The sequence below is a fragment of the Phyllobates terribilis genome, unplaced genomic scaffold (genome assembly GCF_046119375.1).
Source record: "Phyllobates terribilis strain yellow unplaced genomic scaffold, ASM4611937v1 Scaffold_12__6_contigs__length_324123572, whole genome shotgun sequence".
NCBI lineage: Eukaryota > Metazoa > Chordata > Amphibia > Anura > Dendrobatidae > Phyllobates > Phyllobates terribilis.
Window position 1 is genome coordinate 97,076,565 of NW_027362772.1, and position 27,001 is coordinate 97,103,565.

Genomic DNA, 27,001 nt, shown 5'->3' on the forward strand with positions numbered 1-27,001 from the left:
GTGATATGTGCATCCTGCCCAGATAAAGGCTGCAGCGTGTGATCCTGACCCTACAGGTGTGATATGTGCCTCCTGCCCAGATACAGGCTGCAGCGTGTGATCCTGACCCTACAGGTGTGATATGTGCATCCTGCCCAGATACAGGCTGCAGTGTGTGATCCTGACCCTACAGGTGTGATATGTGCATCCTGCCCAGATACAGGCTGCAGTGTGTGATCCTGACCCTACAGGTGTGATATGTGCATCCTGCCCAGATACAGGCTGCAGTGTGTGATCCTGACCCTACAGGTGTGATATGTGCATCCTGCCCAGATAAAGGCTGCAGCGTGTGATCCTGACCCTACAGGTGTGATATGTGCATCCTGCCCAGATACAGGCTGCAGTGTGTGATCCTGACCCTACAGGTGTGATATGTGCATCCTGCCCAGATACAGGCTGCAGTGTGTGATCCTGACCCTACAGGTGTGATATGTGCATCCTGCCCAGATACAGGCTGCAGTGTGTGATCCTGACCCTACAGGTGTGATATGTGCATCCTGCCCAGATAAAGGCTGCAGCGTGTGATCCTGACCCTACAGGTGTGATATGTGCATCCTGCCCAGATACAGGCTGCAGTGTGTGATCCTGACCCTACAGGTGGGATATGTGCATCCTGCCCAGATACAGGCTGCAGCGTGTGATCCTGACCCTACAGGTGTGATATGTGCATCCTGCCCAGATACAGGCTGCAGTATGTGATCCTGACCCTACAGGTGTGATATGTGCATCCTGCCCAGATACAGGCTGCAGCGTGTGATCCTGACCCTACAGGTGGGATATGTGCATCCTGCCCAGATACAGGCTGCAGCGTGTGATCCTGACCCTACAGGTGCGATATGTGCATCCTGCCCAGATACAGGCTGCAGCGTGTGATCCTGACCCTACAGGTGTGATATGTGCATCCTGCCCAGATACAGGCTGCAGCGTGTGATCCTGACCCTACAGGTGTGATATATGCATCCTGCCCAGATACAGGCTGCAGCGTGTGATCCTGACCCTACAGGTGTGATATGTGCATCCTGCCCAGATACAGGCTGCACTGTATGATCCTGACCCTACAGGTGTGATATGTGCATCCTGCCCAGATACAGGCTGCACTGTGTGATCCTGACCCTACAGGTGTGATATGTGCATCCTGCCCAGATACAGGCTGCAGCGTGTGATCCTGACCCTACAGGTGCGATATGTGCATCCTGCCCAGATACAGGCTGCAGCATGTGATCCTGACCCTACAGGTGTGATATGTGCATCCTGCCCAGATACAGGCTGCAGTGTGTGATCCTGACCCTACAGATGTGATATGTGCATCCTGCCCAGATACAGGCTGCACTGTATGATCCTGACCCTACAGGTGTGATATGTGCATCCTGCCCAGATACAGGCTGCACTGTGTGATCCTGACCCTACAGGTGTGATATGTGCATCCTGCCCAGATACAGGCTGCAGTGTGTGATCCTGACCCTACAGGTGTGATATGTGCATCCTGCCCAGATACAGGCTGCAGTGTGTGATCCTGACCCTACAGGTGCGATATGTGCATCCTGCCCAGATACAGGCTGCAGTGTGTGATCCTGACCCTACAGGTGTGATATGTGCATCCTGCCCAGATACAGGCTGCAGTATGTGATCCTGACCCTACAGGTGTGATATGTGCATCCTGCCCAGATACCGGCTGCAGTGTGTGATCCTGACCCTACAGGTGTGATATGTGCATCCTGCCCAGATACAGGCTGCAGCATGTGATCCTGACCCTACAGGTGTGATATGTGCATCCTGCCCAGATACAGGCTGCAGTATGTGATCCTGACCCTACAGGTGTGATATGTGCATCCTGCCCAGATACAGGCTGCAGTGTGTGATCCTGACCCTACAGGTGTGATATGTGCATCCTGCCCAGATACAGGCTGCAGTATGTGATCCTGACCCTACAGGTGTGATATGTGCATCCTGCCCAGATACAGGCTGCAGTGTGTGATCCTGACCCTACAGGTATGATATGTGCATCGTGCCCAGATACAGGCTGCAGTATGTGATCCTGACCCTACAGGTGTGATATGTGCATCCTGCCCAGATACAGGCTGCAGTGTGTGATCCTGACCCTACAGGTGTGATATGTGCATCCTGCCCAGATACAGGCTGCAGTGTGTGATCCTGACCCTACAGGTGTGATATGTGCATCCTGCCCAGATACAGGCAGCAGTGTGTGATCCTGACCCTACAGGTGTGATATGTGCATCCTGCCCAGATACAGGCTGCAGTGTGTGATCCTGACCCTACAGGTGTGATATGTGCATCCTGCCCAGATACAGGCTGCAGTGTGTGATCCTGACCCTACAGGTGTGATATGTGCATCCTGCCCAGATACAGGCTGCAGTGTGTGATCCTGACCCTACTGGTGTGATATGTGCATCCTGCCCAGATACAGGCTGCAGCGTGTGATCCTGACCCTACAGGTGCGATATGTGCATCCTGCCCAGAGACAGGCTGCAGTGTGTGATCCTGACCCTACAGGTGCGATATGTGCATCCTGCCCAGATACAGGCTGCAGCGTGTGATCCTGACCCTACAGGTATGATATGTGCATCCTGCCCAGATACAGGCTGCAGTGTGTGATCCTGACCCTACAGGTGCGATATGTGCATCCTGCCCAGATACAGGCTGTAGTGTGTGATCCTGACCCTACAGATGTGATATGTGCATCCTGCCCAGATACAGGCTGCAGTGTGTGATCCTGACCCTACAGGTGTGATATGTGCATCCTGCCCAGATACAGGCTGCAGTGTGTGATCCTGACCCTACAGGTGTGATATGTGCATCCTGCCCAGATACAGGCTGCAGTGTGTGATCCTGACCCTACAGGTGTGATATGTGCATCCTGCCCAGATACAGGCTGCAGTGTGTGATCCTGACCCTACAGGTGCGATATGTGCATCCTGCCCAGATACAGGCTGCAGTGTGTGATCCTGACCCTACAGGTGTGATATGTGCATCCTGCCCAGATACAGGCTGCAGTGTGTGATCCTGACCCTACAGGTGTGATATGTGCCTCCTGCCCAGATACAGGCTGCAGTGTGTGATCCTGACCCTACAGGTGTGATATGTGCATCCTGCCCAGATACAGGCTGCAGTGTGTGATCCTGACCCTACAGGTGTGATATGTGCATCCTGCCCAGATACAGGCTGCAGTGTGTGATCCTGACCCTACAGGTGTGATATGTGCATCCTGCCCAGATACAGGCTGCACTGTGTGATCCTGACCCTACAGGTGTGATATGTGCATCCTGCCCAGATACAGGCTGCAGAGTGTGATCCTGACCCTACAGGTGCGATATGTGCATCCTGCCCAGATACAGGCTGCAGCGTGTGATCCTGACCCTACAGGTGTGATATGTGCATCCTGCCCAGATACAGGCTGCAGTGTGTGATCCTGACCCTACAGGTGTGATATGTGCATCCTGCCCAGATACAGGCTGCAGTGTGTGATCCTGACCCTACAGGTGCGATATGTGCATCCTGCCCAGATACAGGCTGCAGTGTGTGATCCTGACCCTACAGGTGTGATATGTGCATCCTGCCCGGATACAGGCTGCAGTGTGTGATCCTCACCCTACAGGTGTGATATGTGCATCCTGCCCAGATACAGGCTGCAGTGTGTGATCCTGACCCTACAGGTGTGATAGGTGCATCCTGCCCAGATACAGGCTGCAGTGTGTGATCCTGACCCTACAGGTGTGATATGTGCATCCTGCCCAGATACAGGCTGCAGTGTGTGATCCTGACCCTACAGGTGGGATATGTGCATCCTGCCCAGATACAGGCTGCAGTGTGTGATCCTGACCCTACAGGTGTGATATGTGCATCCTGCCCGGATACAGGCTGCAGTGTGTGATCCTCACCCTACAGGTGTGATATGTGCATCCTGCCCAGATACAGGCTGCAGCGTGTGATCCTGACCCTACAGGTGTGATATGTGCATCCTGCCCAGATACAGGCTGCAGTGTGTGATCCTGACCCTACAGGTGTGATATGTGCATCCTGCCCAGATACCGGCTGCAGTGTGTGATCCTGACCCTACAGGTGTGATATATGCATCCTGCCCAGATACAGGCTGCAGCGTGTGATCCTGACCCTACAGGTGTGATATGTGCATCCTGCCCAGATACAGGCAGCAGTGTGTGATCCTGACCCTACAGGTGTGATATGTGTATCCTGCCCAGATACAGGCAGCAGTGTGTGATCCTCACCCTACAGGTGTGATATGTGCATCCTGCCCAGATACAGGCTGCAGTGTGTGATCCTGACCCTACAGGTGTGATATGTGCATCCTGCCCAGATACAGGCGGCAGTGTGTGATCCTGACCCTACAGGTGTGATATGTGCATCCTGCCCGGATACAGGCTGCAGTGTGTGATCCTGACCCTACAGGTGTGATATGTGCATCCTGCCCGGATACAGGCTGCAGTGTGTGATCCTGACCCTACAGGTGTGATATATGCATCCTGCCCAGATACAGGCTTCAGTGTGTGATCCTGACCCTACAGGTGCGATATGTGCATCCTGCCCGGATACAGGCAGCAGTGTGTGATCCTGACCCTACAGGTGCGATATGTGCATCCTGCCCGGATACAGGCAGCAGTGTGTGATCCTGACCCTACAGGTGTGATATGTGCATCCTGCCCAGATACAGGCTGCAGCGTGTGATCCTGACCCTACAGGTGTGATATGTGCATCCAGCCCAGATACAGGCTGCAGTGTGTGATCCTGACCCTACAGGTGTGATATGTGCATCCTGCCCGGATACAGGCTGCAGTGTGTGATCCTGACCCTACAGGTGCGATATGTGCATCCTGCCCAGATACAGGCAGCAGTGTGTGATCCTGACCCTACAGGTGCGATATGTGCATCCTGCCCAGATACAGGCAGCAGTGTGTGATCCTGACCCTACAGGTGTGATATGTGCATCCTGCCCGGATACAGGCTGCAGTGTGTGATCCTGACCCTACAGGTGTGATATGTGCATCCTGCCCAGATACAGGCTGCAGTGTGTGATCCTGACCCTACAGGTGTGATATATGCATCCTGCCCAGATACAGGCTTCAGTGTGTGATCCTGACCCTACAGGTGCGATATGTGCATCCTGCCCGGATACAGGCAGCAGTGTGTGGTCCTGACCCTACAGGTGCGATATGTGCATCCTGCCCGGATACAGGCAGCAGTGTGTGATCCTGACCCTACAGGTGTGATATGTGCATCCTGCCCAGATACAGGCTGCAGTGTGTGATCCTGCCCGGATACAGGCTGCAGTGTGTGATCCTGACCCTACAGGTGCGATATGTGCATCCTGCCCAGATACAGGCAGCAGTGTGTGATCCTGACCCTACAGGTGCGATATGTGCATCCTGCCCAGATACAGGCTGCAGTGTGTGATCCTGACCCTACAGGTGTGATATGTGCATCCTGCCCAGATACAGGCAGCAGTGTGTGATCCTGACCCTACAGGTGTGATATGTGCATCCTGCCCGGATACAGGCTGCAGTGTGTGATCCTGACTCTACAGGTGCGATACGTGCATCCTGCCCAGATACAGGCTGCAGTGTGTGATCCTGACCCTACAGGTGTGATATGTGCATCCTGCCCAGATACAGGCTGCAGTGTGTGATCCTGACCCTACAGGTGTGATATGTGCATCCTGCCCAGATACAGGCTGCAGCGTGTGATCCTGACCCTACAGGTGTGATATGTGCATCCTGCCCAGATACAGGCTGCAGTGTGTGATCCTGACCCTACAGGTGTGATATGTGCATCCTGCCCGGATACAGGCTGCAGTGTGTGATCCTGACTCTACAGGTGCGATATATGCATCCTGCCCAGATACAGGCTGCACTGTGTGATCCTGACCCTACAGGTGTGATATATGCATCCTGCCCAGATACAGGCAGCAGTGTGTGATCCTGACCCTACAGGTGTGATATGTGCATCCTGCCCGGATACAGGCTGCAGTGTGTGATCCTGACTCTACAGGTGCGATATATGCATCCTGCCCAGATACAGGCTGCACTGTGTGATCCTGACCCTACAGGTGTGATATGTGCATCCTGCCCGGATACAGGCTGCAGTGTGTGATCCTGACTCTACAGGTGCGATATATGCATCCTGCCCAGATACAGGCTGCAGTGTGTGATCCTGACCCTACAGGTGTGATATATGCATCCTGCCCAGATACAGGCTGCAGTGTGTGATCCTGACCCTACAGGTGTGATATGTGCATCCTGCCCAGATACAGGCTGCAGTGTGTGATCCTGACCCTACAGGTGTGATATGTGTATCCTGCCCAGATACAGGCTGCAGCGTGTGATCCTGACTCTACAGGTGCGATATGTGCATCCTGCCCAGATACAGGCTGCAGTGTGTGATCCTGACCCTACAGGTGTGATATATGCATCCTGCCCAGATACAGGCTGCAGTGTGTGATCCTGACCCTACAGGTGTGATATGTGTATCCTGCCCAGATACAGGCTGCAGCGTGTGATCCTGACCCTACAGGTGCGATATGTGCCTCCTGCCCAGATACAGGCTGCAGCGTGTGATCCTGACCCTACAGGTGGGATATGTGCATCCTGCCCAGATACAGGCTGCAGCGTGTGATCCTGACCCTACAGGTGTGATATGTGCATCCTGCCCAGATACAGGCTGCAGTGTGTGATCCTGACCCTACAGGTGTGATATGTGCATCCTGCCCAGATACAGGCTGCAGTGTGTGATCCTGACCCTACAGGTGTGATATGTGCATCCTGCCCAGATACAGGCTGCAGTGTGTGATCCTGACCCTACAGGTGTGATATGTGCATCCTGCCCAGATACAGGCTGCAGCGTGTGATCCTGACCCTACAGGTGGGATATGTGCATCCTGCCCAGATACAGGCTGCAGCGTGTGATCCTGACCCTACAGGTGTGATATGTGCATCCTGCCCAGATACAGGCTGCAGTGTGTGATCCTGACCCTACAGGTGTGATATGTGTATCCTGCCCAGATACAGGCTGCAGCGTGTGATCCTGACCCTACAGGTGTGATATGTGCATCCTGCCCAGATACAGGCTGCAGTGTGTGATCCTGACCCTACAGGTGGGATATGTGCATCCTGCCCAGATACAGGCTGCAGTGTGTGATCCTGACCCTACAGGTGGGATATGTGCATCCTGCCCAGATACAGGCTGCAGTGTGTGATCCTGACTCTACAGGTGTGATATGTGCATCCTGCCCAGATACCGGCTGCAGTGTGTGATCCTGACCCTACAGGTGTGATATGTGCATCCTGCCCAGATACAGGCTGCAGCGTGTGATCCTGACCCTACAGGTGTGATATGTGTATCCTGCCCAGATACCGGCTGCAGTGTGTGATCCTGACCCTACAGGTGGGATATGTGCATCCTGCCCAGATACAGGCTGCAGTGTGTGATCCTGACTCTACAGGTGCGATATGTGCATCCTGCCCAGATACAGGCTGCAGTGTGTGATCCTGACCCTACAGGTGCGATATGTGCATCCTGCCCAGATACAGGCTGCAGTGTGTGATCCTGACTCTACAGGTGCGATATGTGCATCCTGCCCATATACAGGCTGCAGCGTGTGATCCTGACCCTACAGGTGAGGGGAGAACAATATATCCAAAATCATTCCTGCATCATGCATGATAATATCCACCTCTTCATACAGCACTGCAGCAGTAGACACTACAAGTCCCAGCACACCCTCCAAGGTGCACGACCTGATGAGATGCACAGATTGTAGATGTAGCGCTCCATAGCTCAGCTCCCTGGGACTGTGATACCGGTAGTATGGGGCACGGGCGCAGTTTTTTTTTTTTTTTGCCCTCCGTTCTCTTCTTGCGTCTTGGGCAGCAGACGGATTCGCTTCCTCCCAGCACCATCGATCTCGGTTTTCTCTCCACCGCTCTTCCTGGTCTTTGCACTCCCTGATTAATAGAAATAATATAACAAAAACCCAGCAGGATTATATATCGGGAGATCAGATAACGCCACAGATCGCTGCTTCTGTAATATCCGATACTGTCTGGGACTGCAGAGGTTACTGCGGCCGAACCCTGCACAGTACAGCCGGCGCCTGATCGTAATTAATGAGAACAATCAAAGCCCAAGAATGACTTCACCCAGCAAAGACGCCACGACCAATAATCCAGAAGCATTATTGTATATAAAGGGCCCCAAGTAAAGCAGCCTAACACAGAGACCAGAGCTGCACTCACTATTCTGCTGCTGCAGTCACTGTGTAGATACATTACATTACTGATCCTGAGTTACCTCCTGTATTATACTCCAGAGCTGCACTCACTATTCTGCTGCTGCAGTCACTGTGTACATACATTACATTACTGATCCTGAGTTACCTGAGTTATAATGCAGTCTGCAGTTCCTGCAGGGCACGTATCAGGGTAGCTAAAGCTGACAATGAGTTAAGGCTTGCAAGAGATGTCAAAAGCAATAAAAAAGGATTTTGGGGGTATGTCAAAAGTAAAAGAAAAGTCAAAGATGCTATAGGATTTTTACAGGATGAAAATGGAGAAATGGTAAGAGAGGATGTTGAGAAGGCCGAACTTTTTAATTCCTATTTTGCATCTGTTTTCTCTCAGAAAGAAAATGTAACATCAACTGATCTTCACTGTCCTTTTAAAGGAATAGAGGAATCCAAGTTATCTGTAAACAGAAAGATTGTGAGGGAATATTTAGCTAACATAAATGAGTTCAAGTCTCCAGGTCCAGATGAATTACACCCCAGAGTACTGAAGGAGATCGTAGAAGAAATTTTAGAACCACTCTCCATAATCTTTGAAAATTCTTGGAGAACAGGAGAAGTCCCAGAAGACTGGAGAAGAGCAAATGTTGTTCCTATCTTCAAAAAGGGGAAGAAGGTGGATCCAGGGAACTATAGGCCGGTGAGTCTGACTTCTATACCAGGAAAGATCTTTGAACAAATTATTAAACAACATGTATGTAAGTACCTGGATAAGAATGAAGTGATTAACCAGAGTCAGCATGAGTTTGTAACTAACAAGTCATGTCAGACTAACTTAATTTCCTTCTATGACAGAATCACTGACTGGGTGGATCAGGGAAATGCTGTAGATATAGTATATCTTGACTTCAGCAAAGCATTTGACAAAGTATCTCACACCATCCTTATTGAAAAAATGACCAAGTATGCAATGGACCAGGCAACTGTTAGGTGGATTCATAACTGGCTTAGTGATCGGACTCAAAGGGTGGTTGTAAATGGCTTCACATCCAGCTGGATGAATGTCTCAAGTGGGGTACCACAGGGCTCCGTCCTGGGACCTGTATTGTTCAACATCTTTATCAATGATTTAGATGAAGGAATTGAGGGTAAACTGATTAAATTTGCTGATGACACAAAGCTAGGAGGGATAGCTAATACTAGAGAAGAGAGAGAGAGGATTCAAAAAGACCTAAATAAACTGGAGCAGTGGGCAGCAACCAACAGAATGGTTTTTAACAGGGAAAAATGCAAAGTACTACATCTGGGCAATAAAAATGAAAAAAGCATATACAGAATGGGAGGAAAAGAGCTAAGCAACAGTACATGTGAAAAAGACTTAGGTATACTAATAGATCATAGACTGAACATGAGTCAACAGTGTGATGCAGCAGCAAAAAAGGCAAATACAATTCTGGGATGTATTAACAGAAGCATACAGTCTAGATCACGTGAAGTCATTATCGGTCTTTACTCCTCTTTGGTCAGACCTCATCTGGAATACTGTGTACAGTTTTGGGCACCACATTTTAAAAAAGACATAGACAAACTGGAGCAAGTTCAGAGAAGAGCGACCAGAATGGTGACTGGTCTGCAAACCATGTCCTATGAGGAACGGTTGCAGGATTTGGGAATGTTTAGCTTGCAAAAAAGAAGACTGAGAGGAGACTTAATAGCTGTCTACAAATATGTCAAGGGCTGTCACATTGTAGAAGGATCATCTTTATTCTCATTTGCACAAGGAAAGACTAGAAGCAATGGGATGAAACTAAATGGGAGGAGACACAGATTAGATATTAGAAAAAACTTTTTGACAGTTAGGGTGATTAATGAGTGGAACAGGCTGCCACGAGAGGTGGTGAGTTCCCCTTCAATGGACGTCTTCAAACAGAGGCTGGACAGACATCTGTCTGAGATGATCTAGTGAATCCTGCTTTGAGCAGGGGGTTGGACCAGATGACCCAGGAGGTCCCTTCCAACTCTACCATTCTATGATTCTATGACCTCCTGTATTATACTCCAGAGCTGCACTCACTATCCTGCTGGTGCAGTCACTGTGTACATACATTACATTACTGATCCCGAGTTACATCCTGTATTATACTCCAGAGCTGCACTCACTATTCTGCTGGTGCAGTCACTGTGTACATACATTACATTACTGATCCTGAGTTACATCCTGTATTATACTCCAAAGCTGCACTCACTATTCTGCTGGTGCAGTCACTGTGTACATACATTACATTACTGATCCGGAGTTACATCCTGTATTATTCTCCAGAGCTGCACTCACTATTCTGCTGGTGAAGTCACTGTGTACATTACATTACTGATCCTGAGTTACATCCTGTATTATACACCAGAGCTGCACTCACTATTATGCTGGTGCAGTCACTGTGTACATACATTACATTACTGATCCTGAGTTACATCCTTTATTATACTCCAGAGCTGCACTCACTATTCTGCTGGTGCAGTCACTGTGTACATACATTACATTACTGATCCTGAGTTACCTCCTGTATTATACTCCAGAGCCGCACTCACTATTCTGCTGGTGCAGCCACTGTGTACATACATTACATTACTGATCCTGAGTTACCTCCTGTATTATACTCCAGAGCCGCACTCTCTATTCTGCTGGTGCAGTCACTGTGTACATACATTACATTACTGATCCTGAGTTACCTCCTGTATTATACTCCAGAGCTGCACTCACTATTCTGCTGGTGCAGTCACTGTGTACATACATTACATTACTGATCCTGAGTTACATCCTGTATTATACTCCAGAGCTGCACTCACTATTCTGCTGGTGCAGTCATTGTGTACATACATTACATTACTGATCCTGAGTTACATCCTGTATTATATCCCAGAGCTGCACTCACTATTCTGCTGGTGCAGTCACTGTGTACATACATTACATTACTGATCCTGAGTTACATCCTGTATTATACTCCAGAGCTGCACTCACTATTCTGCTGGTGCAGTCACTGTGTACATACATTACATTACTGATCCTGAGTTACCTCCTGTATTATACTCCAGAGCCGCACTCTCTATTCTGCTGGTGCAGTCACTGTGTACATACATTACATTACTGATCCTGAGTTACCTCCTGTATTATACTCCAGAGCTGCACTCACTATTCTGCTGGTGCAGTCACTGTGTACATACATTACATTACTGATCCTGAGTTACCTCCTGTATTATACTCCAGAGCCGCACTCTCTATTCTGCTGGTGCAGTCACTGTGTACATACATTACATTACTGATCCTGAGTTACCTCCTGTATTATACTCCAGAGCTGCACTCACTATTCTGCTGGTGCAGTCACTGTGTACATACATTACATTACTGATCCTGAGTTACCTCCTGTATTATACTCCAGAGCTGCACTCACTATTCTGCTGGTGCAGTCACTGTGTACATACATTACATTACTGATCCTGAGTTACATCCTGTATTATACTCCAGAGCTGCACTCACTATTCTGCTGGTGCAGTCACTGTGTACATACATTACATTACTGATCCTGAGTTACATCCTGTATTATACTCCAGAGCTGCACTCACTATTCTGCTGGTGCAGTCACTGTGTACATACATTACATTACTGATCCTGAGTTACATCCTGTATTATACTCCAGAGCTGCACTCACTATTCTGCTGGTGCAGTCACTGTGTACATACATTACATTACTGATCCTGAGTTACATCCTGTATTATACTCCAGAGCTGCACTCACTATTCTGCTGGTGCAGTCACTGTGTACATACATTACATTACTGATCCTGAGTTACCTCCTGTATTATACTCCAGAGCCGCACTCTCTATTCTGCTGGTGCAGTCACTGTGTACATACATTACATTACTGATCCTGAGTTACCTCCTGTATTATACTCCAGAGCCGCACTCTCTATTCTGCTGGTGCAGTCACTGTGTACATACATTACATTACTGATCCTGAGTTACCTCCTGTATTATACTCCAGAGCCGCACTCTCTATTCTGCTGGTGCAGTCACTGTGTACATACATTACATTACTGATCCTGAGTTACCTCCTGTATTATACTCCAGAGCTGCACTCACTATTCTGCTGGTGCAGTCACTGTGTACATACATTACATTACTGATCCTGAGTTACATCCTGTATTATACTCCAGAGCTGCACTCACTATTCTGCTGGTGCAGTCACTGTGTAGATACATTACATTACTGATCCTGAGTTACCTCCTGTATTATACTCCAGAGCCGCACTCTCTATTCTGCTGGTGTAGTCACTGTGTACATACATTACATTTCTGATCCTGAGTTACCTCCTGTATTATATGCCAGAGCTGCACTCACTATTCTGCTGGTGCAGTCACTGTGTACATACATTACATTACTGATCCTGAGTTACCTCCTGTATTATACTCCAGAGCCGCACTCTCTATTCTGCTGGTGCAGTCACTGCGTACATACATTACATTACTGATCCTGAGTTACATCCTGTATTATACTCCAGAGCTGCACTCACTATTCTGCTGGTGCAGTCACTGTGTACATACATTACATTTCTGATCCTGAGTTACATCCTGTATTATACTCCAGAGCTGCACTCACTATTCTGCTGGTGCAGTCACTGTGTACATACATTACATTACTGATCCTGAGCTACATCCTGTATTATACTCCGGAGCTGCACTCACTATTCTGCTGGTGCAGTCACTGTGTACATACATTACATTACTGATCCTGAGTTACCTCCTGTATTATACTCCAGAGCTGCACTCACTATTCTGCTGGTGCAGTCACTGTGTACATACATTACATTACTGATCTTGAGTTACATCCTGTATTATACTCCAGAGCTGCACTCACTATTCTGCTGGTGCAGTCACTGTGTACATACATTACATTACTGATCCTGAGTTACATCCTGTATTATACTCCAGAGCTGCACTCACTATTCTGCTGGTGCAGTCACTGTGTACATACATTACATTACTGATCCTGAGCTACATCCTGTTATTATACTCCAGAGCTGCACTCACTATTCTGCTGGTGCAGTCACTGTGTACATACATTACATTACTGATCCTGAGCTACATCCTGTTATTATACTCCAGAGCTGCACTCTCTATTCTGCTGGTGCAGTCACTGTGTCCATACATTACATTACTGATCCTGAGTTACCTCCTGTATTATACTCCAGAGCTGCACTCACTATTCTGCTGGTACAGTCACTGTGTATGTGACACCCCAGGGGTCTGGTTGCCACAGTGATAGAGATGTTATGTCTGAGAGCAGGTGGGAGGTCCTTTGGTCAGGGATCCTGTGCATGCCACACCTCCTGCCCAGTCTTGGGAGGGGAAGAACTTCCCCTATATAAACCCGGGGCTGAAGCAGGGTTAGGAGTCCAGGAGAGTAGAGACAAGAAACAGACATAGGAATAGGAAGAAACAGCTGGAGCTCAGTGGGAGCAATACTACTACGAGTCAGGGGCTGGCAGCTGCAGAGCTCACCCTGACTGGGAAGCTTTCTTACCGGACCCGGCGTCCGAGGCGGTGGGGACTAACTCTTACCCAGCAGCAGAAGCCGACCGGCAGGGGATTTCAGGTCCTCAGGCCCAGAAACCCGAAGGCACGGTCACACGCGTGGGACCAGCACCGCCATCGTGGAGCGGAAGCCAATAGAAGGCCCCGAGTCACCGGCCATACGGGTGAGCACCACATGGTACACTCAGGGACGTGGGCTACTTATATCCGCTTCTAGCAAGGTAGCCAGAAGAGTACAGTCAGTTTGGGAGGCCTACAACTCCGCCTGGCCAGGGGAGATCCCATCTGCTCAAGGACTGACCAGGCCCCGTTCGCTAGCAAGTACTCCGGGAGGGTCTATCGTTGTTACCAGTAAAGACCCTGAATTACACCGCACCGTCTCTGAGTGGTTCCTGCTACCCCCATCTTCCACGTCGGCTGCCCTGAGGCCATACCCCTCCCGTTGGGGGTTATACTATCACGCTGCATAATCCTTCCACCGGCCTCAGCGGTCTGCCCTGCAGCGGCAGCTCCATAGCTGCATTCAACGGGTGGCGTAGTCATCCACCATCTACTGCTAATAGACTGCCACTTAGTCTGACTCCCTGGGCACGGACCGGGTCACCGCCACGAGACTACTACCCCCATCTAATCCGGCTCCGGGTAGGCTCCCGCGTGCGCAACGCTGCGCGACTCAGGCCCAGGGGCGCGTCAACTTTTGGCGTAGTCGGCAGGATTTCGTGCCCGCAACCACCGGGTACTGCGTGCCTGAAAAGCAAAGACTGTTCAAACTTACCAGTGGTGAAGTTTTCCCGCCATCCGGCGCCATCTTCTGCCTTCTTCCCGCCGTCCGCGAAGTTTTCCCGCCATCCGGCGCCATCTTCGGCCTTCTTCCCGCCATCCGTGGAGTTTTCCCGCCATTGGACGCCATCTTGAGGACGCCGCGCGGGAAGAAGAGGGGCGTGGACTTCGAAAGCGCGCGAGAACTGAAGCCCCGCCTCACGTCCGGACGTTGCGTAAGGTCCTGGAAGGAGCCCAGCAGACGCCGACGTCACCGGAGCGCGACGGAAGGTCCTCAACTCTGACGATCTACTGCGGAGCCGCGGCCTACGGAACAGGATCATCGCAAGGTAGGCCACGGTCCACTAGGGGGGAGGAAGATGTCGGATACGGAGGAGAGCTTCACTGCCTCAACCCCCGCCAGTGCCACCGCTGCTGCAGTTATGCCCTTCACCATGCCCTATATCCCGGGAGCAGCTTGGCTACCCCAGTACTCAGGGGAGTCACATACCCTGCATGACTTTAGAGAAAAGCTGGATAGCCTCTTCCAGGTGTACCCCCTCACAGAAGAGCAAAAAGTGAGCATCCTGGTGGCCCAACTAACCGGGGCAGCTAAAAGGGAAGTAAAATCCTGGCCACCTGGGAGGAAGACTGTCGCAGGGATACTAACCCGGCTGAAGGATACCTTTTGATACCCGCACCTCAGCCGAGATTAAGCTTAGATTCTACGGGTGCAAGCAGCGAGCGCATGAGAGTATAAGGGACTATGCACTAAACCTACAAGAGGCCCTGAGGGCCATTAAGCAGACTGACCCTGATGGAGTGGGAAACGAGGACAGGCTGTTGACTGAACAATTTATAGAGGGACTGTATTGTAATGCCCACCGAACCCAGTTGCGGGCGATGGCCTTACAGGATCCCCATCTGGGCTTTGCACAGTTCAAGGACAGAGCCATCCGGGTGCTCCGAGAACCGGCACCGGGTGGCGTTATGACCCACAGGCGCCCAGCTATTACTTACCACCAGGAGGCGGCGCCCTTGTCGGCAGGGCCTGTGGGAGCTGATGCGCAGGCTTTGGACAATGACCCGGCTCCAGACCTACACCATCAGGTCCAAGAGCTAGTTAAGAGCGTTGCTGCACTAACCCGAACTGTGCAGTCTTTACAGGTTTCCACCCCAGGGAAGATCCAGCTGGCATCCGGACCGGAGGACATCCCGTGGCGTCGACCAAGGAGGACCCCACCGGCCAGAGGAAGACCCAGTGACCGATACAGCGAGGACGGACGACCCATCTGCCGCCGCTGCAATCAACCCGGACATATGGCAAGGTACTGTTCTTTAAACGGGCACAACCTGGGGTAGAGGGCCAACCCCCAGGAAAAAGATCACCAGGCCCATCGAACTGGCGCGACAGATATGTGGGAGGACGTCCAGTCTTGCCTGTGGTACTGGATGGCATTCCCATGAGTGCCCTACTGGACACCGGGTCACAGGTCACCACCATCCCGTACGTGCTCTTTAAGCAGTACTGGAATGACTCGGATATTACCCGCTACCCTGACGACGACTTGAGTATCATCGCCAGCAATGGTCAGCCCGTGCCACAGATCGGATTTAAAGAGGTGACCATCAAAATCGGTAGAGTCGAACTGGCAGCACAGGGACTGATCATTGTAGATATTGACAAACATGAGAGTCACCCAAAAATAACTCTAGGAACTAATGTAATTGAAAATTGTCTTGCAGAGGTGATTTTCCTTTTACAGCAGGTTGCCAAGAACGCCAGCTCCGGCGAGCAGCGGGTGCTCCAGAAAGAGATCCGGGCACTGATGCGACGGCAACAGGTGGAACTCTCCGGCGGTGAGATTGGTAGCGTAAGAATGTGTGACCCTTTTCCTATTGCCATGCCCCCAAAAAGTGAAATGATGATTTGGTGCCGGGCAGCTATTGGTCTGAGAGGTAGGGATTACCAGGCAATGGTAGAACCAGTTTACTCGGACAGTAGGCCCACCATTTTGACAGCACGGGGGGTGGTTGATGTACGCCATGGGAGGGTGCCCGTTCGCATAATAAATATCGGGGAGAGGGAAGTGTATCTGCCCCGGTATGCCACGCTAGCTAAATTATATACCATTAACCAAAATTCTATACAATCTGTGGAACCCTTGCCTCCATCTCACCCGGAGGAAGGTAACGGCTCTAAGAAAAACATGGAGGACTGGTGTCAGCAACTACATCTGGGTACTGACTCCACTCCCGCACACCAGAAACAAGGAGTCTATCGGGTGGTTCAAGAGTACGAGAGAGTGTTCAGTAAACACCCGTTAGACTTCGGGCGAGTCAAGGGGGTAGAACACCACATCCCCACGGGAGACCATCCTCCTATAAAAGAGAGGTATCGACCCGTACCCCCTGCCCACTACCAACACGCCAAGGGGATGCTTAGAGACATGAAGGAGGCTGGGGTGATCAGGGATAGCTGTAGCCCCTGGGCAGCTCCACTAGTCTTAGTCAGAAAAAAAGACAACACCATGAGGATGTGTGTAGATTACCGGAAAATCAACCGTATCACACACAAGGATGCGTACCCCTTACCAAGGATAGAGGAGTCATTGGCTGCTTTAAGATCTGCTAACTTCTTCTCTACCTTGGATCTCACTAGCGGGTACTGGCAGGTTACTGTAGCAGAGGCGGACCGGGAGAAGACCGCATTCACCACCCCGATGGGACTTAGCGAGTTCACCTGCATGCCGTTCGGACTCTGCAACGCACCAGGAACCTTCCAACGACTAATGGAGTGTTGTCTGGGCCACAGAAACTTCGAGACGGTCTTGTTGTACCTGGACGATGTCATCGTATATTCCAAGACGTATGAGGACCACCTGAAACACCTGGCGGAAGTGTTCGAAGCTCTGGCGAGTTACGGCCTAAAGGTGAAACCCTCCAAGTGTCACCTCCTGAAACCAAAGGTGCAGTACCTGGGACACGTGGTGAGCGCTGACGGAGTGGCTCCCGACCCTGATAAGATCACCGCAATTAAGGAATGGCCAAGCCCCTCCAGCGTAAAAGAAGTGCGGCAGTTCCTCGGGTTGGTAGGCTACTACCGAAGGTTTATTCCCGGTTTCACCAAAAAGGCAGCACCTATGCAGGACCTCCTGATAGGCCAGTCCCGGAAGGCCAAGAACCAGAAGCCGCCCTTCAAATGGGAGGAGCTGGAAGAAGAGTCCTTCCGCCAGCTGAAGATGGCCCTCACGGGGGACGAAATCCTGGCGTACCCGGATTATAGCCAGCCCTTTATCCTCTACACCGACGCCAGTAACATCGGGCTAGGAGCCGTACTGTCCCAGATCCAGCAGGGGAAGGAACGAGTAATCGCCTACGCCAGCCGAAAACTGCGACCCACCGAAAGGAACCCCGAGAATTACAGCTCATTTAAGCTAGAGTTCCTGGCCGTAGTATGGGCAGTCACCGAGCGCTTTAAGCATTACCTCGCTTCTTCCCGGTTCACCGTGTACACGGATAACAACCCGTTGACACACCTGGACACGGCAAGACTCGGTGCCCTGGAGCAGAGGTGGATGGCCCGTCTGTCCAACTACGAGTTCACAATCAAATACCGGGCCGGACGCTCCAATACCAACGCGGATGCCCTGTCCAGGATGCCCAACCTGCCGGACGAAGGAGAAGAACCGGAGGGACTGGAAGAAGTTGAACTCCCTGCGTTCCACCGTCATGGGACTATCCAGTATTCCTACCGGGTAAGGAGTAAGCAGGCTGCTACGTTGAACCCCTTACCTCACTACAACTGGGCGGAAACGCAAGACAGCGACCCTGCCGTCCGACTGGTGAAGGAGATGCTGACTCGCCCGGAGGCTTGCCTTGAACCAGACGCTCCGGAGGAAGCCAAACAACTATGGGCAGAGAAGAGTCGACTGTTCCTTTACAAGGGGAAGTTGTGCCGCAGAATGGTTAACTCCCGGACGCATGAACTACTCTGGCAAGTAGTGGTGCCACGAAGAGACGCAGCCATGGTGATGGAGGCATACCACGACGGAGCTGGACACTTCGGGTGGAAGAAGCTGGAGTTCCTGCTGCGCGAGCGATTCCACTGGGTAGGCATGAGGGGAACCATTGAGAAGTGGTGCAGAGACTGTGGCCCGTGCAACCTGAGAAGGAAGGACCGTGCCAGCCAGAAGACTCCCCTGCAGTCCATCGTCACCCGGCAACCGTTGGAACTGGTAGCCTTGGATCATGTAAAACTGACCCCAAGCAGAAGTGGCTACGTCTACGCGTTAACCATCGTGGATCATTACTCCCGGTTCTTGGTTGTCGTCCCCGTCAAGGACTTAACGGCTCAAACAGCAGCTAGAGCCTTCCAGCAGCACTTTTGCCGTCCACACGGGTACCCGGACCAAGTGCTGACGGACCAGGGACCTGCCTTTGAAGCGGAGGTCTTCCAGGAATTCTGCAATCTGTATGGCTGCCGGAAGATAAGGACGACACCCTACCATCCGCAAACTAATGGACTTTGTGAGAAAATGAACCAGGTGGTAATGGATCTTTTAAAAACGTTGCCCCTGGAAGAACGCAGTCTGTGGCCTGAGAAGTTGCCCGATCTGGTGGACCTATACAACCACATCCCGGTAGGTTCCACCAACTGTACCCCGGCTTACCTATTGAGGGCAAGACCTGGTAAGTTACCTGTTGACCTGGAAATGGGAGTCCTGACACCCGAGGACACTTCACCAGAAACAGACTGGGACACAGAGAGGCAGCAGCAGTACCGGAGAGTACAGGAGAGCGTGGAGCGAAGTCTCTGTCAGGCTAGGAAAAGACAAGAGAAAACTTACAACCAGTATGCTCCCGCTGTTCCCCTGGTACCCGGAGAGCAGGTCTTGAAGAGGAAGAGACGGCTCCACAAGTTGGACGACCAGTGGGAAAAGGACCCGTACACCGTACTGCCCTCAAGCCACGAGAACCCGAAGGTTTGTACCATCAGTAAAGACGGAGGGGAAACCACAGCTATTGTATCCCGGGACCACCTGAAGAAGTGTCCCGAACAACTAAGGAACCCTGAAGAGGAACAAGAAGACCATCGACCCGTAGAGGAAAGGGAAGATATGGTTAGTACTGTGCTCGGGGACTTCCCTCGGTCTTGGACTCAAGTCAATGGTGCGGTTGTGGTACCCGTACTCACCTTCCTCCAACCAGCCTCCCAAGCACCTACGGAGCAACAGGTAGAGCTGGAAGAACAGCCGGTCCAGGAGGTAGAAGACCCCACACCCGCAGACCAGGAGGATCAACCCTCTGCTTGCAGTGAGCCTGCCATATCCCTAGTGAGCCAAAGAGCCGGTAGACAGCTGCCCAGTTTACCCTTGACAGCTCCTACACCCTGTAGTTCAGGGCTAGGCAGTCAGCTCCGTAGGTCCACTAGGGCCACTAGAGGCCAGTTACCCGCACGGTGGAGGATTTGAAGTGTATAAATTGTTTTATTTATGTTTACCTGTGTATTGTTGCTTGTGTATAATTTTGTGTTTCTAGTTATTTGTAGGAGTCCTTGGTGGATTTACCGGGAATCCTGTGTACATAGTTGGAGCGTAACCCAGGACGGACTAAAGACTGTTAAGGACTCGGGGTAGGACAAACCCCTACCTGGTTACGTCTCCCTGTTTTGGTGAAATGGACACCTTGCTTTTCTTCAAAGACTGCACCCGGTTACGGACATGCCGTAACCATCTTTATATGTTTTTCTTATTGTATTATTATTGTTTTTATCTTGTTATGTTTTTCTAAAATATGTTTAGTCCCGGAGTACTAAATTTCACTAGGGGGGAATGTGACACCCCAGGGGTCTGGTTGCCACAGTGATAGAGATGTTATGTCTGAGAGCAGGTGGGAGGTCCTTTGGTCAGGGATCCTGTGCATGCCACACCTCCTGCCCAGTCTTGGGAGGGGAAGAACTTCCCCTATATAAACCCGGGGCTGAAGCAGGGTTAGGAGTCCAGGAGAGTAGAGACAAGAAACAGTCATAGGAAGAAACAGCTGGAGCTCAGTGGGAGCAATACTACTACGAGTCAGGGGCTGGCAGCTGCAGAGCTCGCCCTGACTGGGAAGCTTTCTTACCGGACCCGGCGTCCGAGGCTGTGGGGACTAACTCTTACCCAGCAGCAGAAGCCGACCGGCAGGGGATTTCAGGTCCTCAGGCCCAGAAACCCGAAGGCACGGTCACACGTGTGGGACCAGCACCGCCATCGTGGAGCGGAAGCCAATAGAAGGCCCCGAGTCACCGGCCATACGGGTGAGCACCACACGGTACACTCAGGGACGTGGGCTACTTATATCCGCTTCTAGCAAGGTAGCCAGAAGAGTACAGTCAGTTTGGGAGGCCTACAACTCCGCCTGGCCAGGGGAGATCCCATCTGCTCAAGGACTGACCAGGCCCCGTTCGCTAGCAAGTACTCCGGGAGGGTCTATCGTTGTTACCAGTAAAGACCCTGAATTACACCGCACCGTCTCTGAGTGGTTCCTGCTACCCCCATCTTCCACGTCGGCTGCCCTGAGGCCATACCCCTCCCGTTGGGGGTTATACCATCCACGCTGCACCATCCTTCCACCGGCCTCAGCGGTCTGCCCTGCAGCGGCAGCTCCATAGCTGCATTCAACGGGTGGCGTAGTCATCCACCATCTACTGCTAATAGACTGCCACTTAGTCTGACTCCCTGGGCACGGACCGGGTCACCGCCACGAGACTACTACCCCATCTGATCCGGCTCCGGGTAGGCTCCCGCGTGCGCAACGCTGCGAGACTCAGGCCCAGGGGCGCGTCATGTACCTACATTACATTACTGATCCTGAGTTACATCCTGTATTATACTCCAGAGCTGCACTCACTATTCTGCTGGTGCAGTCACTGTGTACATACATTACATTACTGATCCTGAGTTACATCCTGTATTATACTCCAGAGCTGCACTCATTATTCTACTACTCATTATTCCCCAAGAGGTGCGAGTAGAAGGATCTGACGACCTCCAGGATCCCCGATCTGGATCTTTTCAGGGACCCTGCAGTGTCAACCAGTCCTGTAACAACTTTACTATTCACTGACATCTTGCAGTTTCTGTAAGGGTCGGGCGAGCGGTACTTCCCGTAATCCCTCTCAAAAACCAAAGATGCGTGTCTATCATACTGACACCTCATTAGCAAAGATTTCACTCTGGAGATCTCCTCGCGGCTACCTCCAGTTGAGACAAGATGCTCGAGTTTCCTCCTCAGGCCCTGATACAGGCGGTACCTGTCCAGGCTCCTGAGGCTCGAGAGCTGGCGGAAGAATCTCGCCACCCTTTTCTTGAACATCTCCCACCACTCTGACTTACTACTACAAAGATCCAGTAAGGGTACCTGGCTCTGAAGAAAATCCTCAAAAGACTGTCTTATCTCCGCTTCTTCCAAGAGAGACGAATTGAGCCTTCAAAAGCCTCTTCCCATCCGGGGGGTCGCTGTAACATTCAGGGAAAACAAAATCATACAGTGATCGGAGAACTCCACCTCAACAACAGATACTGCTGAAGAGACAGCTTCCTCCTTTAAATAAAACCTGTCTATCCTGGACCTACAGTTACCTCTATGATAGGTGAACCCCTCGTGGCCTGGGGTGTGCCGGATGTGGACATCCACCAGGCGAGCCTCACTAGCTATACTATTAAGGGCGACGCTATCATAAGTCAGCTTGTCTCTGGAACCTCCTCTATCCCGGGGCCTCGTGACAGTGTTGAAGTCCCCTCCAAAGACGACCTGCCGACTCGTAAAAAGGTAGGGCTTGATCCTCGTAAAGAGACACTTCCGGTCCCACTTAGATTGGGGACCATAAATGTTAATGAGCCGAAGCTCCTGTCCCTTCATGAGGACATCTAATATCAGGCACCTCCCCATTTCTAACTCAATAACCCGTCGGCATTCTACTGGTGCGGTAAAAAGGACCGCCACTCCGCTATACGGCTCGGCCGCAAGAGACCAATAGGAGGGCCCGAGTCTCCACTCCCTCTTAGCTATAAACACCTCTGCCATATTTGGCAGCCTGGTCTCTTGCAAAAAGAAAATGTCAGCTTCAACCCGGCTGAGAAAATCAAAGGCCGCAAATCTAGCCATATTTGACTTAATGCTGGCGACATTAATGGAAGCCAGCGTCAACGGAGTGGGTACCGCCATCATTGGTGATTGAGTTAGATGGCTTTCTTCTTCCCACCCCCCTTACCCTCTGCCTCAGAGGAGGAATCCTTCCCCCTCTTTAATGACACAGAGGTGTCCATTCCCACATTTTTCCTTCTTTTTTCGTCCTCGTCTCCGGACTCTGGGCCAGTCCCTCCCCCCAAGGACCCTGCATCCCCAGGAGAAGGAGACTCGGCGCCCCCTGTAAGCTCCGCTGAAGCCGGAACCTCACCCTCGGCCTCCTCCTCAGAGGAAGAGATGTTATCAAGGGCTTGGAACCGGTTAGAAAGACCAACCAGAGGGGAGTCAGATTTACCTTCCTTAGGTACCTTGGTCAGAGCGGGAGAAGATGTTTTATCTCCCTTCTTTTTCTTCTTTTTGGTGCCGAGCTTACGCTTGTTCTCTAGCCACCGCTTATTATCCTCATCCATACTTTCATAATGGGAGGATTCTGAGGCAGAGGCGGTTTCCTCCCTGTGGATCCTCCTGACCTCCTCATCCAACTCATCATCCCTCGGGGCCTCAGCAGCAAGACTGGCATCCAGGACAGGGGCTGCCCCGGTAGTCTGGGGCTCGCCCCGCTCCCTCTCCTGTCTGCGCTTGTCTAGACGCCTCAGCTGGGCAGGTGTCTTTTTATTGCTTTTCTTCCCTGGCCCCTCGGCTCCCCCACCCCTGCTAGTCCCCTCCCCAGCAGAATCGGCCTCACGGCTTACTCCCACCGGGGTCTCGACTGCATTAGCGAAGGAGCGAGGACAACGGCTGAATGGGTAACCTAACTCACCACACAGGTGGCACCTAATCTCCACACAAGAGGCGGCAAGATGGCCGACACCCCCACACAACGCACATTTCTGCACGGTGCAGTTTGCACTGAAGTGTGTGGGGTCGCCGCACCTGTGACAGAGCTTCGGTTGCCCCTGGTAGAAGACCAGGATACGATCCCTACCCAGGAAGGCAGACGATGGAATGTGGGCAACCGTACCACCTGAACGCTTAAGTTTTACCATAAACGTCCAGGCCCCTGACCAGATACCAAACTCGTCGCGGTTTTTCTATGGCATCTCCACCACCTCTCCATACCGACCAAGCCACGTCATGATGTCATAGCAAGAAAGCGACTCGTTACGAGTCATCACGGTCACTTTCTTGATCTGGTTTTGGCGAGACACTGCCTGAACGGCAAAGTCTCGCCAGCCGGGCTCATTTTTTGCCAGCTCATAATTCGCCCAGAAGAGCTCAAGCCCCTCCGGCCGAACAAAGCTGACATCAAACTCAGGCGTGGAATAGGGATGTATCAAGGCGTAGATGTCAATCGCCTTGAAGCCCATCCTCAGCAGGAGCTCCACAACTTTAGACCTTGGAGGACATGCATCACTGCCCCTCCACCGAAGACGGACCACATTCCTACGCACACTGCCTGGCCCGGCTGTTGGGAGGGACCACACTGTATCCCCCCCTTTTTGCTCTCGGAAGGCCCCGAGGCCATGCCTCTCTATCCAGAAGGTTAGATCAACCTCTCGACCCTCTACCATTAGTGATCTCTCCCCCTTCTTTAGAGCCTCCAGAAGGCGCCGTTGCAACATACCGTCCCCAAAGCCCGGAGACAAGGAGGATGCCCTATTTGCCCCGGAGGTGACACTGGCATAACTCTGGACAGGCGTTGCCACCCCCGGGGGGGCAACCGGACCAGTGACCACATCAGCCCGAACAGCAACACCATTACCCACCTCCATCTCACCCTCCACCAAACCAGCAACCACACCACTAGACAATGAATTAGCCTCATTCACCCCCACCACCACATTCATTCCTGCTGGACCAGTAACAATGGCGGATGACATTTTGACCTCTGCATCAGGCACAAGGGGCTCAGTCACCTCCATAGAACTGGAGGCGACCTCACCCCCGGTCTTATGTGTGCCCTCCACATCATTGGTCGGTAATTTCCGCTGTTTGGCATTCGGTATAATGTGCCGCTGATCTTTAGATGCTGTTAGGCGCCGCTGATCTTTAGCATCAGGATCTTCCGGACCAGCGACGCCAACACAAAATAGCACTTTCGTGGGAGGACCGGAACGCTCAGCCCCGACCGCCCCCTCACACTGCCGTCGCTTCTCAACTAAGTGATCAGCGGCAACAGCATTCAGAGGTGCCGAGGCTGCTCCCTCCTCCCACTGAGGAGCGCACCACAGCATCGTGGCCTGATGGAACGCCCGCCGCCGGGCCGCCCTCACTGTCCAGCCTCTCGGCTGATGCACCTCCTGCTGCGTCCCCGCTACTACAAGCAGAGACGGAGCTCTGCGCCTCACTACCGCGCTCTGTAATCTCCCCGCGCCTTTGCACCGGATCCACAGCAGAACCCGGGCTGGGCTGGGCAACGGGGCTTATACAGCGAGCTGAGCCTGCCGCCGACTCAGGGGGTACAGGGAGGGGGGCATATACGTATCTTACCGCCTCCTGCAGCTTTGGCTTGGTCTTCTTTGCCTTTTTGTGGCCCCCAGGTGCCTCTTCTGGTAGATCGTCACCAAGATGGAAGTTTTGGAGGCACACTGGGGACTCCAGGAGCTTAATCTCCGCCATTAGCGCCCCTCCCTGGCCGCTGCTGTCACTGTCCTCCCCAGAGCCAGCAGAACTGCGACCGGATGTCACTGTCACCTGTCCTGCAGGGAGCTCGCTGCACGTGGCCTGCGGGTGACTTTGCAGGCTGCCAGGTGGGGCTTCCTGCTGGTCATCATCACTCTCATCATCCACCTGGCTCTCAGGCTGCAGCCCCATCTGCCTTTGCTCTCTGGTATCAGCCATTTCTCTAAAGCGGTCTTCATTTATTAGTTTTTCTTTGAAATGACCACTCTGCTCCCTGATGTCAGCTTTCCTCAGTTCCAGCAGGTGAATCTCGCTGGTCAGTCGCTTTACCTCGGCCTGGAGTTTAGCCTTGCTCTGTTTGGAGGCCCCCGCAGCTTTGGTGCTTGTGCAGCGCAGCTCCTCCCGGAGCCTCCTGATGAGCTTACTGGCATCTTCATACTCACGGAGGCGGATCATGACCCGGAAGGCATAGGTGGACACAGACTCCCGGGGTCCCTGCAGCGCCCAACCCCCCTCAGGGAGGTCGGCCTCACCTCCGTGAGCACTCCGCTTTCCTCCGGAAGGAGCACCATCATGCACGCCGCTGTCAGGCTTTACCTCCATGCTGGAAGCCTTGCGGCTTCTGGGGGTCTCCACAATCCCGGGAGGAGTAGGAGCCACATTGCTGCGACTCCTGGTGCAGCGTCTCACCCCCGAGTCCTCTGATGTGCAGGCCGGTTGCTGGTTTCTTCTGCCCCCCGCCGGCCTGGTTCGGGAAGCAGAAGCCTGGGACTTGGCTCCTTCACTCATCCCAGAAACCAGCTCTCCCTCCGGGAAAGAGAGAGAGCAGGTCCCCAGGTGGAGAGGTGTTGGTTCTCAGAGATCAGGAGCTCACAGCAGGATCTGCAGCCACCACACCCGTAATCACCACACTGACTAGCAGCTGATCAGAGCTGCACCCAGTATGCTGCTGGTGCAGTCACTGTGTACAGACATTACATTACTGATCCTGAGTTACATCCTGTATTATCCTCCAGAGCTGCACTCACTATTCTGCTGGTGCAATCACTGTGTACATACATTACATTACTGATCCTGAGTTACATCCTGTATTATACTCCAGAGCTGCACTCACTATTCTGCTGGTGCAGTCACTGTGTACATACATTACATTACTGATCCTGAGTTACCTCCTGTATTATACTCCAGAGCTGCACTCACTATTCTGCTGGTGCAGTCACTGTGTACATACATTACATTACTGATCCTGAGTTACATCCTGTACTATACTCCAGAGCTGCACTCACTATTCTGCTGGTGCAGTCACTGTGTACATACATGACATTACTGATCCTGAGTTACCTCCTGTATTATACTCCAGAGCTGCACTCACTATTCTGCTGGTGCAGTCACTGTGTACATACATTACATTGCTGATCCTGAGTTACATCATGTATTATACTCCGGAGCTGAGCTCACTATTCTGCTGGTGCAGTCACTGTGTACATACATTACATTACTGATCCTGAGTTACCTCCTGTTATTATACTCCAGAGCTGCACTCACTATTCTGCTGGTGCAGTCACTGTGTCCATAC

The 27,001-nt window shown here is 51.9% G+C and overlaps 1 protein-coding gene across 1 annotated transcript; it reads right to left on the bottom strand.

Moving 5' to 3' along the window:
* Positions 1-7,742: 7,742 nt before the first annotated feature.
* On the bottom strand, positions 7,743-26,120 carry LOC141173111 (uncharacterized). The gene is made up of 3 exons (XM_073657754.1): positions 25,294-26,120; positions 22,036-22,133; positions 7,743-8,012 (listed from the first exon to the last, which is right to left on the bottom strand). Exons 1-2 carry the CDS (start codon positions 26,026-26,028, stop codon positions 22,068-22,070), a joined length of 801 nt encoding a protein of 266 aa, XP_073513855.1. The 5' UTR covers positions 26,029-26,120; the 3' UTR covers positions 7,743-8,012; positions 22,036-22,067.
* Between the last annotated feature and the right edge of the window lie 881 nt (positions 26,121-27,001).